This window comes from Nyctibius grandis, chromosome 10 (genome assembly GCF_013368605.1).
Source record: "Nyctibius grandis isolate bNycGra1 chromosome 10, bNycGra1.pri, whole genome shotgun sequence".
Classification (NCBI taxonomy): Eukaryota; Metazoa; Chordata; class Aves; order Nyctibiiformes; family Nyctibiidae; genus Nyctibius; species Nyctibius grandis.
Genome location: NC_090667.1, coordinates 23016865 through 23031019, shown reverse-complemented (window position 1 = coordinate 23031019; position 14155 = coordinate 23016865). Strand labels below are relative to the sequence as shown.

At 41.0% G+C, this 14155-nt stretch overlaps 1 protein-coding gene across 2 annotated transcripts in view; it reads right to left on the bottom strand.

Moving 5' to 3' along the window:
• CHCHD6 (coiled-coil-helix-coiled-coil-helix domain containing 6) overlaps nucleotides 1-14155 on the bottom strand; it is a 112988-nt gene that overhangs the window by 98249 nt on the left and 584 nt on the right. For both annotated transcript variants that reach the window (XM_068409289.1, XM_068409290.1), the window contains exons 2-4: nucleotides 13070-13202; nucleotides 11773-11842; nucleotides 10722-10866 (exon numbers count right to left, since the gene is read on the bottom strand). In XM_068409289.1, the coding sequence (XP_068265390.1) occupies nucleotides 10722-10866; nucleotides 11773-11842; nucleotides 13070-13202 (348 nt within the window). The remainder of the gene's footprint in view (nucleotides 1-10721; nucleotides 10867-11772; nucleotides 11843-13069; nucleotides 13203-14155) is intronic.

Sequence of the window (14155 nt, the reverse complement as noted above, 5' to 3'; positions counted from 1 at the left end):
CCCCTTCTAATACACCCCAGGATGCCATTGGCCTTCTTGGCCACAAGGGCACACTGCTGGCTCATGGTCATCCTGTTGTCCACTAGGACCCCCAGGTCCCTTTCCCCTACGCTGCTCTCCAACAGCTCTGTCCCCAACTTGTACTGGTACATGGGGTTGTTCTTGCCCATATGCAGGACTCTACACTTGCCCTTGTTATATTTCATTAAATTTCTCCCCGCCCAACTCTCCAGCCTGTCCAGGTCTCTCTGAATGGCTGCGCAGCCTTCCAGCATCTCAGCCACACCTCCCAGTTTTGTGTCATCAGCGAACTTGCTGACAGTGCACTCTAATCCCTCATCCAAGTCATTAATGAATATATTGAATAGAACTGGTCCCAGAACCGACCCTTGCGGAACTCCGCTAGACACAGGCCTCCAACTGGACTCTGTCCCGCTGACCACTACTCTCTGGCTTCTTTCCTTCAGCCAGTTCACAATCCACCTCACTACCCGATCATCCAGACCACACTTCCTCAGTTTAGCTGCGAGGATGCTGTGGGAGACCGTGTCAAACGCTTTACTGAAATCGAGATAGACCACATCCACAGCTTTACCATCATCTATCCACCGGGTAACATCCTCATAAAAGGCTATCAAGTTGGTTGAGCAAGACTTCCCCTTGGTGAAGCCATGTTGACTGCCCCTAATGATCCCCCTATCCTTGATGTGCCTAGAGACAGCACCAAGAACAAGTTGCTCCATCACCTTTCCGGGGATGGAGGTGAGGCTGACCGGTCTATAGTTACCCGGGTCCTCCTTCCTGCCCTTTTTGAAGACTGGAGTGACATTCGCTTTCCTCATGAATGCCCAACTGTAGCAGAGGGTATAAACAAACTGGAAAAAAGCCTCAGTGAAATTTGCTCTTCATATCAGCTTGCTTTAACTTTTCTTTAAGGTGAGAAATAAAGAAACAACATCAGTGCTTATTTTGATTTCTCCCATCATACCATGTAGACTCAGCTTCATCTCCTAGTACAATCCAACAGAGCTATTTGTATTGGGAGACTTGTGGAAGACATTGTAGTTGAGGAAATGTGATCTTGAACAGGACACACCTGCTCTGTTGGGCCTGGTACTTGGGGCTTGAGAAGCCCAAATGTTACCACAAGCAGCTGCCGTATGGGAACCCACTGGAATACCCCATATGCCAGTCTGTGCTCTGTGCTGACAGGTGTTATCACACAGATAACATTCCAGCCCATCAGGAAACTTCCTATTAGCTGAACAGCTTGCTCATATAACCTATAACTTACCTATGTTTGAGAAAGGTAAACTGTATGGGGATGAAGGGGTGGAATGTAGCGATCCTGACTGGGAGACCACTGTGCATCGAGGAGGCAGTGATCCACAGCACAGTTAACCTGAGCAGGCACAGGCCTCTGCTGTGCACATACAGATACAGCATAGCTTTCAAGCCCGACTTGTGCTGCACATATTCCTCAGCATCGTAACAGAGGAGCCTGCAGGCAGCTTCCCCTCAGCACTGGCCCCTGTGGGACCTTGCCTTTATCCAAAAGAGCAGCAAGATGTTCTCCTGTGAACAACCTTTATGAACAGAGTTGTTTTCTTGTAAGAATATAATTGCTCAAATGACAAAAAAGGAGGAACCTTTCCACCTGCACAGCACGCCATGGGAAAATCCATCCAGGGTCTGTCCAACACTGCATGAAAGCAGGGCTCCCAGCATCTGAAGAGACGTATGATTTACTTGCTATCTATAATCCTCTTTCTGTTCTATCTTATTAAAACAGTTATTTCATTAAGCCGTTTGTCAGCCTTTCTTATTGAGACCCAAAAAGAGCCCCACACCGTTTCCCTCTCACACTGCCACCCCGTGCAGAACACTGCCCATCTCAGGTATCTTCTTTACCACCCCTGTGTTGCCAGTGAGGATCACATCAAGACATACACATTAAGGTTCCAAGAAATGGTGGCAGAAGCATCAAAGCTAGTTTTCATGGCATTTAGGGAATATGACAAATGACATCCAGTGGCAGATCACTTACCTCACATCCCCATCATCTGAGAGCGCAAGAGCAATCAAAGTGTTCCATTCAGTGCAAACTTATTTCCTAGCTATTATATTAGCCCTTTAAATTCATAACCTTGCTCTCTTTTTAAGTAACAATTTCCAGTCAGAAACATCACAAAAATTTTCAGTGATCAAGGATCATTGATTCAAGATTCAAACACTGTCATTTTTTAGATAGAATACAGTGAATACTGGAAAGCTATCCCCAAATACTAAGTTAGATATATGTAATATTCCAAATACTCAAAACACAGACAAGCAAAATCATAATCCAAATATAAAGTTTAACTAAGCTAGTGGCAACTACATTCTTACAACACTCTCGACCTATGACAATCTCATACCACAAACCATATTACATTTGACTAATACTGGCTCATAGGAAAGGAAAGCCTACTGAAACACTCTGATGCATTACCAAATCTCTGTTGCTTACGCCCCCAAAATTAGCTGCAAAATTAAAACAGAATTCTACTTCTTCACAGTAGTCTGGCAGTAAAAAAAAAAAAAAAGATGCAGTACTAGCTCTGCTGGACCATTCATGGAAAAATATCAACATATATTATTCTCTTATTTCTTTATGAATTGAATATTTTGTAGTTGTAGATAGGCAAAAAGGAAGGTTAATCTTATCTTTTGCTTCTTAAATGATGGAATGGCTTTACAGTAACCCTAAGTCAGAACAAATTAATCTGGAAAAGTTTCTGTGTAGTATATGAACTTGGTAGACAAAAAAAAGTGTAAAATATAGGCACAGGAGAACTGAAGGCAAGACAGGGGAAGTAGGTAGCAGCACAGACAACTTAGAATTGTTGCAGCCGTAGGATTTAAAAAGAGGCCAACCTTGTGATAAGGTGCCTTAGCCCAAGAGACTTCGAAAAAATGAGAAGCTCAAACAACCATCAGCCACTGAAATCTGCAAAAACTCTCCAAACACAAATTAACCTTCAGAGTCAGGAGATAAAAGACTAGCTGCAGAAATTGGAAGCTGTTAAAAAAAAAATGCTATAAATGTCTGACAAACCACAGCAGCAGTATCAGGGAAAATAAGGAGTACATACACAGCATCTTACCCTTAGCCAGATAACACCTTTGCCTTCCCTCAGGAGAAGATGGAGAAAGAAGAGGTTTTCTTTTGGTTTGGCTTTGGTTTTACTTTCTGGGTTCACTGTAGTACACATTCTCCAAAATCACTTCAGTTAAATTTACACCTCACTGATGCTCCAGAGACCAGAAGTTATTAGCTTGCTGGAGGTAGAAGACATGTAGATCCTCACAATGTCAAGCTTAAATTTAATGCAAACCTTTCCAAAGTCCACCATTTAATACTGCAAGATTACTTTCTATAGGGACCCCTTAAATGTTTAATGGTTTCATAAAAAGAAGTAGTTCCTTCACTGCAGAAATGCACCCACTTCTATAGTAGGAGGTAGCAGCCAAAGAGGAACCCAACTGCGGGGGGAAAAGAAGGGATGCTCTGGCCAGAGACTACAGAATAACATACCACTAACTTCAAAGACTCCACACATCAATACATTTTCTTCAAAGGAAAGTCTAGAAAAGTATCTCTTAGCTCAGACAGCAAGAATGAGAGGGATAGAAGGAACAAGGTCTGAAGCTACTCAGCCTTGCTATTTAAATCCCCCTATCAATAGCTTGCACCATTTTGTAATAAATCATTAAGGCTTAAACCAAAAAATACATCTTTCCATTTGTATCTACACATTTAAAAGGAAGTTTTATTCAATTAGTGAAAGCAATCAAAAACAACTGCATTGCAACTCCTAGTCAAAGATAATGCCACTCCTGCTAACCTCATCAGAGTCCCCTAGCTGGTTTTGCCTGCACTAAGGGTGGGTATGTGAGTGTTTGACACACAGTATGTGAACGCTCTGCAAACAGCCAAACTGCAGGGAACAACACTCATCAGGAGGCACTGTCCCTACCCACACTATATGTAGGAATTAATGTTCTAGTAACTACATGCACCAGTCATTTTCTAAAGAAAACACAAAAGTTAATCTGAAACAAAAAGATGTCATTCCTTTAGTAAACACATGTAGATACTTGTTGCTAATCACTGTAACATCAATGAAAATCAAACTTGGAAAAAAATAACTGAATGGGCTTTTTTCCTCCTTTTGCACTATCATTTAAAACAAGCCTCCATACTTTCTCATTTAAATCAATGTTTTCTGCTTTACCCACAAAAAATTTCAATCAAGAAATATTTACAGAAATTAAAGAGACACTAAACTCCAAGATTTGTGTTAGCAATGTCTCCTCCCAGAACCAACCTATTTCCTACATATAGGTTTGCAACTTCAGAAACAGAAGGGGGTTAGCTCAGCACGCTACATTTTAGCTGCACAGCAAACAGGACCAACAAATCTGGCCCTGATGGGAGCAGTGTCTAAACTGTAATGCAAAGCTCACAGAGACAATACCTTTCATTACATCAACTCAAACAGGAAGGAAAAAATGACAGGTTTTGATGAGAGGCCTCACCTCACAACAAAAGCCCAGTCTAATCTAGAGATGCTTACCCACAGTTAATCAGCCAGGATGAAGCTGATCCCCAGCTTATCACAAAGTAAATGAAAGCCTTAACAAAACTAAATGACATTCAGCACCATTTCTAAAACCATCTTCAGTACCAGTTCAGCTGCATCTCCAGCTGATACTGCCCAACAACAGTGGGCAATTCACTGCAAAAAATGTAAGCAAGATTGGCCTAGCTTCATCAATGGCCAGAAATCTAAACAAAACTTTCTATGAATGGGCCAACTAGATCACTCCTCCACCCCTACAGGGACGAAAAGAAGACTCTACTCCACCTGATCACTCCCCTACTACCACCCAAATTCTCCTCCATTTTATCAATCTATGAATGGACTGCTTATGCTGCTTTCAGCAATTTTAAGCAATTTTACCTCCACATTCTTTGAAATAGAGAAGAAAACATACCAGTTAGAACATCAGCAGACCAAGATACACTAAACCAAGGGTGGAAGTGTTCAAAGTGTGCCACATGCAAAGCCCAAGAGTTCAGAATCCCACACTGACAAGATGACACCAATATCAAAATCCACTGCCCCAATCAAAGGCATTCCTAGACATGCATTCTTCCTCCAGCCCTTCTCTCCTGAATCAACAAAAGAAGAGAGGCTCTTAAGAGCAAAGAGATTATTTCTGGGTAAGAAATCATCTGAAAGACTCCAACAGCCTATGACCAATTATAATCAGCTACTGGAGCAACCAGAAACAAAACCTAAATCCTTGTATTTCCTCCCATGCTTATATTCTGGGCCACACTAATCACAACAGTGCAATGCTGGAGCCACCAGAAAGCAAAGGTTGCCATCCAGCAAGCCAGTGAGCAGGTCATGACCAGGAACACTGGGAATAGTAAGTCATCTGTCATCGACAGCTGGAGAAACACTTTCCCAGCAATTTAGGAATTCTGTGTCTAGCCTGTTTTCACGCAGCAACCAACGCCCATCAGTCTTGTCAGAAAAAGCTAATCATGGCGCAAAGTTTGTCCTACCATCACTCCATTTCTGGATTCATTCTTTCAAAGTGGGAAGGAAGATGACGACTTTTGGTCAATAACTCTGACAAGGCCATTATCCTAGGGGTATTAAATGGGGAGATAAGAACTTCAGGGCTTTGCACAAATCATATTAGTTCAATTCTCAAATCCGGGTAATGCTTCTTTTCAAAGTATTAATTTCATTTATTCTATTTGCTCTCCCTCTGTCCTGATAACAGAGGCACACATGGCCCCTAAATGAGATCCTCCTATTTTATAAGTTATAATCCTCCCTTTCTAGAGTAGTAATGAGATGTCTTCGCTTAATCGCGTTTATTCCCCCCACGCCTCCCCCCCCCAGCTTCTGCTTTTCTCCATCCCCATTCCACATTGATTTGTCTCAAAGGTTTCAGTGAAAACCATCAGGCAGGGAGTCACTGACTCCAAGAGGCTCATGATGCATATGCTGCACAGCCTTAGAAGATTACAAAAGGAGAAAAGAGAAAAAAGAGCAGCTTTGCTTGCAAAGTTTCTTTTGTTGGTAAGAAGGAGTAAAAAAGAAAGCCAAAAGAACTGAGAAGTTGAGAGAAGAGGTTTTGATCAGTTGGAAATGAAAAAGGAAATACTTCTGGTACAGGGGAAAGGTAAGATTATTCACAACACAGTGAAGCAAATAAATAACTTGACTATGACAACTTTGGAAGTTCCTCACACTAGAAATAAAAAAGGATTTACAGACAGCTGTATTAATTCTTGGATATTTCACATGAGACTTAAGGCATGCTACAAGCATTAAACACCCTAGACCCTGCTGTGAAGTACTGTACATAAAATCCTCGTAGTATTATAAGTACCCACAGCATTAAATTGTTCAGAGAGTTCCCACAGCATCACGATCCTGCAGTGCTGTACAAACAAGCAAAACATTTTATCTCTAATACAAATTGGTGAGAGTTCCTCTGCAGCAGCTTAGCAGACTACTTCCATTTGAGCCAGTCCCCCATGGTTAATCAAAAGCCATATTCACTCAAAGGGGGAAGACAACGCTGCAGTGTTTCTACTTCCAGAGCTGTTTTGCTTCTTAAACTAAAACTTTAAAGAGTTTTACTCAAAGCCTAAGGTATCTAGAAGTTAAGTACCTTGTTCAAAGTCATTAAAAGAAAAAAGATCAAGATAAAAATGTAGAACACGATCCAGGTACTTAACTCTAAATCTCTCTTATAACCAGTGCACCACTTCAAGAAAAAAACAAAACAAAAACAAAATACACAAAACACAAAAAAAAAAAAAACCAATAAGTTTTAATCTGCACCCTGCCCCACACATGATGAAGTAACTGGCCCCAGAAGCTGACAGCAAGTTCCCTACCAAAGGTTACCTCTAGTCTGTGCTCTGTTCAGGAATGTGCACTATATAATAAGACTGAAGAAGTGCTTCATAGCAATACTGCCAATAATAAAAGTCAGTGAATGAAAATCATAAAGAACAGATTAAATTACAAGCAACGTTCAGCACAATCAAAATGAAATCATTTCAAAATACAGCTATAATATTTGGATTTATGGTCTACAAGTGGTAAGGTTAAAGGAGAATACTGCAGCACTACTGGAGACAACTATACAAGAGAAGGCTACTAATCACCAGTCACTACTGATATGTTAAGGGCACAGGGCAGCTCAAGATTGTACTGCAAATATTTAAAAAATAAATAAATAAACCAAACCTTTCCAATTATACATGGCATGATTTTCAATTTTTACTAAATTAAGTGCTGCTAGAAGCAAATTATTAATTTGTTATTTCTTTCATGGGCTTTGCCCCACTTTTCTCTGGCTTCCCTAGTAGGTCACAACAACAAAAACCTTGGAAGTTGTTCCCTTAGAATTTTAAGCAGATAATTTCCAGCGCCACCTGCTCTTGGACTACCACTAGGTACCTACAGTTCCACTATCTTCTACCTGAAAGAGAAGACTGACATGGAAGAGATGAAAGAGCAGCTCAGACCCATTATTTGCCTCATATGGTAGGGCTAAAAAGCAGAAGAGTGAGCAAGAAACATTCAAGCCCTATTCCAAATAAAGGAAGAAAGCAATACTAGAAGACAAGGACAGATATGATTTGAGCAGTACTGAGTCAATACAATAAGGTAACATGCCCAAAAGGAAACTGTAGCTGAGATAAAGCAAGTCTGATAGGGATCCCAACAATTTAAAAGGCTGGCAAAACCAGTTCCTGCTTAGGAAGACATCTAGAAGCCAACAGACAATAGCTTTGATCTCATCTTTGCAAGGACAGGCTAGACTATTCCATTTTTAAGGAACTTAAATTTATGACTGATCAAGACATAGTTAAAGAGCAAGGAAATTTAACAGTTTCTCATTCTTGCACCACGTTCTGGGCTAACACTTCATGGTCACTACTTATCTTTTACGGGTTACACAAGGAGAGCCTGATCAGATATTTGGAGAGCATCAAGTATGCAATATCTGGGTGTCTCCATCTAGCCTGCACCCGGGGCTAAAGAAAAAGCAGTTCTTCTCTCACCCAATGTCCCTTCCCCGACCGAGGAAGAGAATTGGGAAAAGGAGGGAGACTCATGGGTTAAATTTAAACAGATTTAATAAAATAAAGAAACCAATATCAATGCTAATACAAAACACACAAAATTATACTTAGCTCACAGAGTTGTGGCAAGTCGCCCCAGGGATACCAATCATTGAGAATAAGTGGAAAAAGTGAATGGAAAGAAGTGGAAAAATAAGTGGAAAAAGAAGAGAGCATAGCAAAAAGAGTCCTACCCCTCCCCAGCAGCTTTCCCTTTTATAGTGAACCTGACATTAATGTTATAGAACACACCTGTGGGCCAGCCAGGGTCAGCTGCCCTGGATTTAACTGCTAATGGCCTTGATCACCATGGCTGGTCACAAACTGAAACAAAATGTAACAGAAACTTGATTCTATAAATTTTATCCCCACAAAACCAGGACACTGGGTATGCTACACTGCAGGATTAAAAGCTAATTCAGATAATAGAACAGCTTTTGTATGTTAGCAGCCAGGTCCCAACTCGTTTTAGAGGTGCCCTCTTTACACTTCACAAATTTTGCCTGACTCTGCGACTCACATGTCTCCAGGATCACTCTGCACCTCACTGCAGGAGGGCAGGGCTCTACTTCTGAACCAGGTCATATCTTTAGATTGGAGAATAAATCCACTAGCTTCTTCCCACCCCTCTTTACAGAAGTCTGTTAATTGCATTCATAAAGAGAATATTCTCTTTCTAGAGGAAAGAGAGTTAGTACTGCATCTGCTGACCCAGATGTCCTATGCAGAGGAACAGCAGTCATCCGCCTCAGCGCTATTCTAAAGCTCAGCAATCATGCAACTTCCCATGGATAGGGTACAACCTGCCAAGAGGAAATCTCCTACAACACAGCAGCCGTTCACAAGCTATATCCAGGAGAGCAATCTCAGAGACCTACCAATACAACCACGTACAAACATTATCATGGAGTCAAAAAGCACAAATGGGTCCAAAACCACAAATGGACAAATTCATGGAAGACAATTCATTAAGGACCATTAACCACCAACGTGAAAATACAACCTCTTGCTGAAGAAGCCTCTAAGCCCCAGAACAGCAGAAGCTACAAGGGTATACATGTGGGAAATACTGCCTTACACCTGCTCTGTTCTCATGCTCTCCATAAGGAGCTGATATGGATCACTACTAGAGATATGATAGAGCTAGAAGGACCTTCTGTCTGAACCACTATGGCCATTCTTATACAAATCTTGTTTATTCAGCCCCCCAAAATGCCTTCATTTTATAACCTCAAAACGCTTCACAGCCAAGTCACATGCCTGGGTAAGCCATGCCTGTTAGCATTCAACATATAGAAAAAACATGCTCATAGAAGGATTCTTCATTTAAATGAAGCACATGCAACAGATCAGTAGGATGGAAGAAACACAATAAAGACCATCATTACTCAAGTCTGTCCTCTCCCTAAACCATCCTTTCAGTATGTACCAGGCAAGGAAAATTACTGTTAGTCTAGTTCTCTGAATAAAGTTTCAATATCACAATCTAAATGAACTGGCAGTTTGATCTGACTGTGGCAAGCACAGTCCCACCTTGCTGTCACACACCAACACCTCATACCACTGCAGGTCAGGAAAAAGTGGCAGTTCCAGTAAGACACTGAATTGCTTACAGGCAGTTCACCACTGCCATAGTAATGTTAGTATTTAAAAGAAAACAATATAAAATAGTATCATGTGATACTATCAAGCACCAATGACAACCCCAATCTGCTGTAATGATATAAGCCTTTTGCTCTACTCAGTCTCATCTCACTGTACTTCTGCCTCCATCGCTGCTCTCTCAGCACTGATATGACAATAACTCAATGGGTTATCTCAGCAACACCAAGGCAACTGACTAATAGTAAAGACTGCAGCAAGTAGTCCCCAAAAATAAGTCTGCCTACTGGGCAAGAACAGATTGGTTTGCGAGTCAGTGGTGTGTACAAAAGGGGTTTATGCTTCCTGGTCCCTAAAAACCAATCTTAAGCCTTCTTCAAAATGTTACAATACCTGACAGTTTTATAACAGTTCTTCTGTTACCAGCATCATAAAAGACTCAAACAACAGAACTCATTATTAGTTTTTATTAATTTGGGTATTTGTACAATTATACTCTAGAAAAATGGAGCAAAGTTTCAGGACAGATCAGGTCAGCAGAACCTGATCCTGTATATATCGAAACATTAATTTCATACACTTTATAGTTTAAAAGAGTTCTCTCTAGCTCAGACAACGACCCCACATACACACACCACACTGACCTGCCACAGGTAAAGCGGTCCCCAGCACAGTCATTATGCCCTTCCCTGCAAGCTTGGCCTTAGCGTCACTGTACGACATGCTGCAAGCGTAGCTTGCCAGCTACACTGTAAGCCAAACGTTAAGTGATGAATTAGGAGGTGATGAGTGTTTCAGCCTATATCAAAGCTTCTAAGCTCATCACACAAGTGATATTTAATGAATCCCCTCAAGCAGAGCTTTTTAACCTGTCCTACATGGAAACATACTGGGGTTTTTTGTTACTCACCAGCTGGGCCACTCTCTGCCTCTCTTCATGAGCGTTGTCCCTTTCCCGCTGAAGGGCAGTATTCAAGGCCTCACTGGCTGCTTCCCTTTCTCTTTTGGCCAGGCGGAGCAACTCCTCTTGGACCAGTGCCTGTTCTCGCTCATACCTGCATGAGCGCCAAAGGCAAACAGAGAGAAAGTGATCAGCAGACCTCTGGCAACAGGGTCACGGCTTAGCATGGACTATCCCTGCCTAGAGCCGAAAGGCAAATCCATAATCTATTTGGCACAAAGTCTGCTCGCAGTCCCTCCATTATCAGCAGGAATTCAAAATCCAACAAACTTTAAACATGACCTGCAACTTCGGTGAGGTACAGCTCTGGCAACAACAGTAGACTTAGCACCATACAAGCTTATACTTCAATTATACTTAGCTCTGTTAAGTACTTAATTGCCACCTGAAAACAGTGAGAATAGAAAGTAGTTAGCTAGATAAATAGATAGTCCCTTGATCTTTTCCAAAGTAGTATCTTAATAAATTAAAATACCCTTGGATGAAAAATTCATAGCACTCTAGTACTGGCTGACCAGCATCACATCCAGTCTAAGAAAAGGAGGAGGAATGGAATGAGATATATAAGATGCATCTGATTATTTTATGTATAAACTGAATTAAACCCATTACTGTGTTTAAGTATCAAACACTTAAGACTCCTTCATTTGTCCCAGAAAAGGCAACTGTACTCAAGTTTATGCTCTATTGGTCTCGCAATGCACACCACACACAAAATTTTCTGTAGTTACCAACTCATTACATTGGTCTCCCTGTTTCTCCAAACACCACTCCAATTGCTCACAGCTCCCCTGACTGCTCCTTTTGGCTAAAGGACAGGCTTCCCTAAAAAAATATGTTCCATGGCCCTTAACTGAAAAAGGCTTCAAAGGGGATTCTCATGCATTAAAGCACACAATCATTGCACTTGGACTGAAGTAAAACATGTACATATATATATATACACATATATATTCCAAAAAGAGCTAAACTATTGTCTTTTTCAAGAGCTTCGCCTCACCTCCTGTACAGTTCCTGCTCTGCAGCAGAAGACTTCTGACCAGAGTCACTTGCCATTGGTGGCTGGATTCCTAGAAATAAGAATAGAAACCTGTGACAACTATAGTCCAAAGCATAGTCCTTAATCACATCATAAATTATTTGAGGAGAGGAGAGTTTCACATGTGAGTATTATCCCATCAAGGGAAAAAAAAATACACCTTGAAAAGTCTCAAGAAAATTTAAGTTTGATGGATGGAGTTTGAATTCATGAAACAAAGAGACACTGACAGCATTATCTTCAACAAGGCACACTGAACAAGGCATGCTACAGAAACTCCTAGGTAAGGATGTTAACACCTCAAACCCTGGTTTATATTGAAACATAACATGGTTTTAGACCTACTTTCCACTTCCTTCCTCTAGTTCCATTAAGCCTTCCCCTTGACCTCCTGCTTTCCTTGTAATTGCAAGGCGTCCCACAAGTGGAGATGAAATTCTTTGAGAGAGTTCAGGCCATCCATAAGGCTGAATCAACTTTCAGGAAAGACGTAGGCTAACGGCACACAAATCTCTCAAAGCAAAGGCCTGGTTCCCTAACTTCATGTTACTCTGGATGCCTTAAACAAACCCACACTGATAACATACATCAGCAAAGTATATTTGAGCACCAAGAGAAATCAAATCGTTTTCTGACCCATAAAGCAAGACAAGTTCAGAAACCAAGTTCTCATCATTCACTTGGCAAGCTGTGCTTAGTCTGTCTATCCTTCCCTATAAGCTTATTTCCAAAGAACAAAAAGCAGTATCTCCCCCACCCATCCACAATGTACTCCCTGTGCATGCAAAGGGGACTACAAGGCAGCTTGCCAGGAATGAAAGATAAAATACAAAATTTCTGCCTTGCTTATTGCATGTTCATCTGAAATCCTAGAAACATTCACAAAGTGATACAAGTTCATTAAAGTATCTGAGAATGGTGGCAATCCAAAGACGGAGAAGGAAAAGACCTAGAGAAACATGTTGTCTTACTTAAGGTCACACAGCAACAGAACCAGAAGCACAGCATTTCAACTGCTCCAACCGCCAGATGACACGACTAAGTTTCAGAAACATAAAGAGGACATGGCAGGACCATAACATCTAAGGCATTCAATGGTGCCAATATCGACATACATAAAATGTTACAGGCTAATCAAAGAGCTCCTCTCACAACAAGATAGTCTTGAAAAATACAGGCATACTATATAACATCCAGTGGCAGCACTACCGAGAAGTGTGTCAAAACAGTCAATAGACCTGACAGAGACTGACAGTACCTGTAGGAGATTTAGGTTTCCCTTCTGTAGCTGGTGAAGATGGAGCTGTGCCATTGGATGAATGGGGCAATCTCTGGTTGTCCCGTTTACTTTGAGGAGATTCTTTCATTCGGTTCACTACATCTTCAGAGAGCTGAAACATACGTACACAGGAAAGAAATTAACCAAGTCAACTCTTAACGTATGTATATTTCACCATAATACTTTTATTCACATAGCTGCAAAAAAAAAAAAAACAAACACCACCCTTGGTACTAAGAATGGGGAATGATTATTTTGTTCCACAAAACAAGCAAACAAAAAAAAAAGGAAAAGAAAAACTTTTACTTCATGAAGTCAAACAGAAAGGTCTACAAAAACCATAGCTCATTTAACCTAACCAGCTACCATGAGATACAGAGGGCATCTTCATCTTGAGCTCCTGGAGGTCACAAACAGACCAGTAACAATGAACCCATGTTTTTCTCAGTTCCATCAGCATCTAGCTGATGGGGCAGCTAAAGAAATTGAAGCACCAGCACAAGTTACATCTATGGCAGGTGATGGTGTGTCCTCAAGGGGTCCCTGCCTATATCGTGTAAAGAGAAATCAGGCAAGAACAACTTTACCTCCATCAAACACTTTAAAAAGGAGATTGGCACAATCTTACTTAGCTTTTGTCAGGGAATTAGTCAAAAAGGAATGAAAAATAAGTAACTACAGCAAAATACACTCGACAAGCTCATTTCAGACAAATCTTAGGGGGAAACCAGAAAAAAGTATGAAGAAGCGACAGCAATAAAAATTATGGTAGTAATATTAAAAAAAAAAAAAAAAAACACTTAACCAATGAAAAATCGGGAAAGAAATCTTGATGGGAAAAAAAAGTGTTCTTTAACAATACCACCACCACCACTCTCCAAGTGCTCGTTTTCACAACACATACATGTAAAAGTTTGATCAAAGTTCAAGAAGCAGCTTCCCACTGCCCCTCCTAGAAACACCCCTAATCCCCACAATCTCATATCTCCCTGCATGTTCAGACAGCAGTGCTTTGCCAAGGCTCTTGGTATCATTAATAAGAGCAGCGGTGTCTCCTCTCGGATG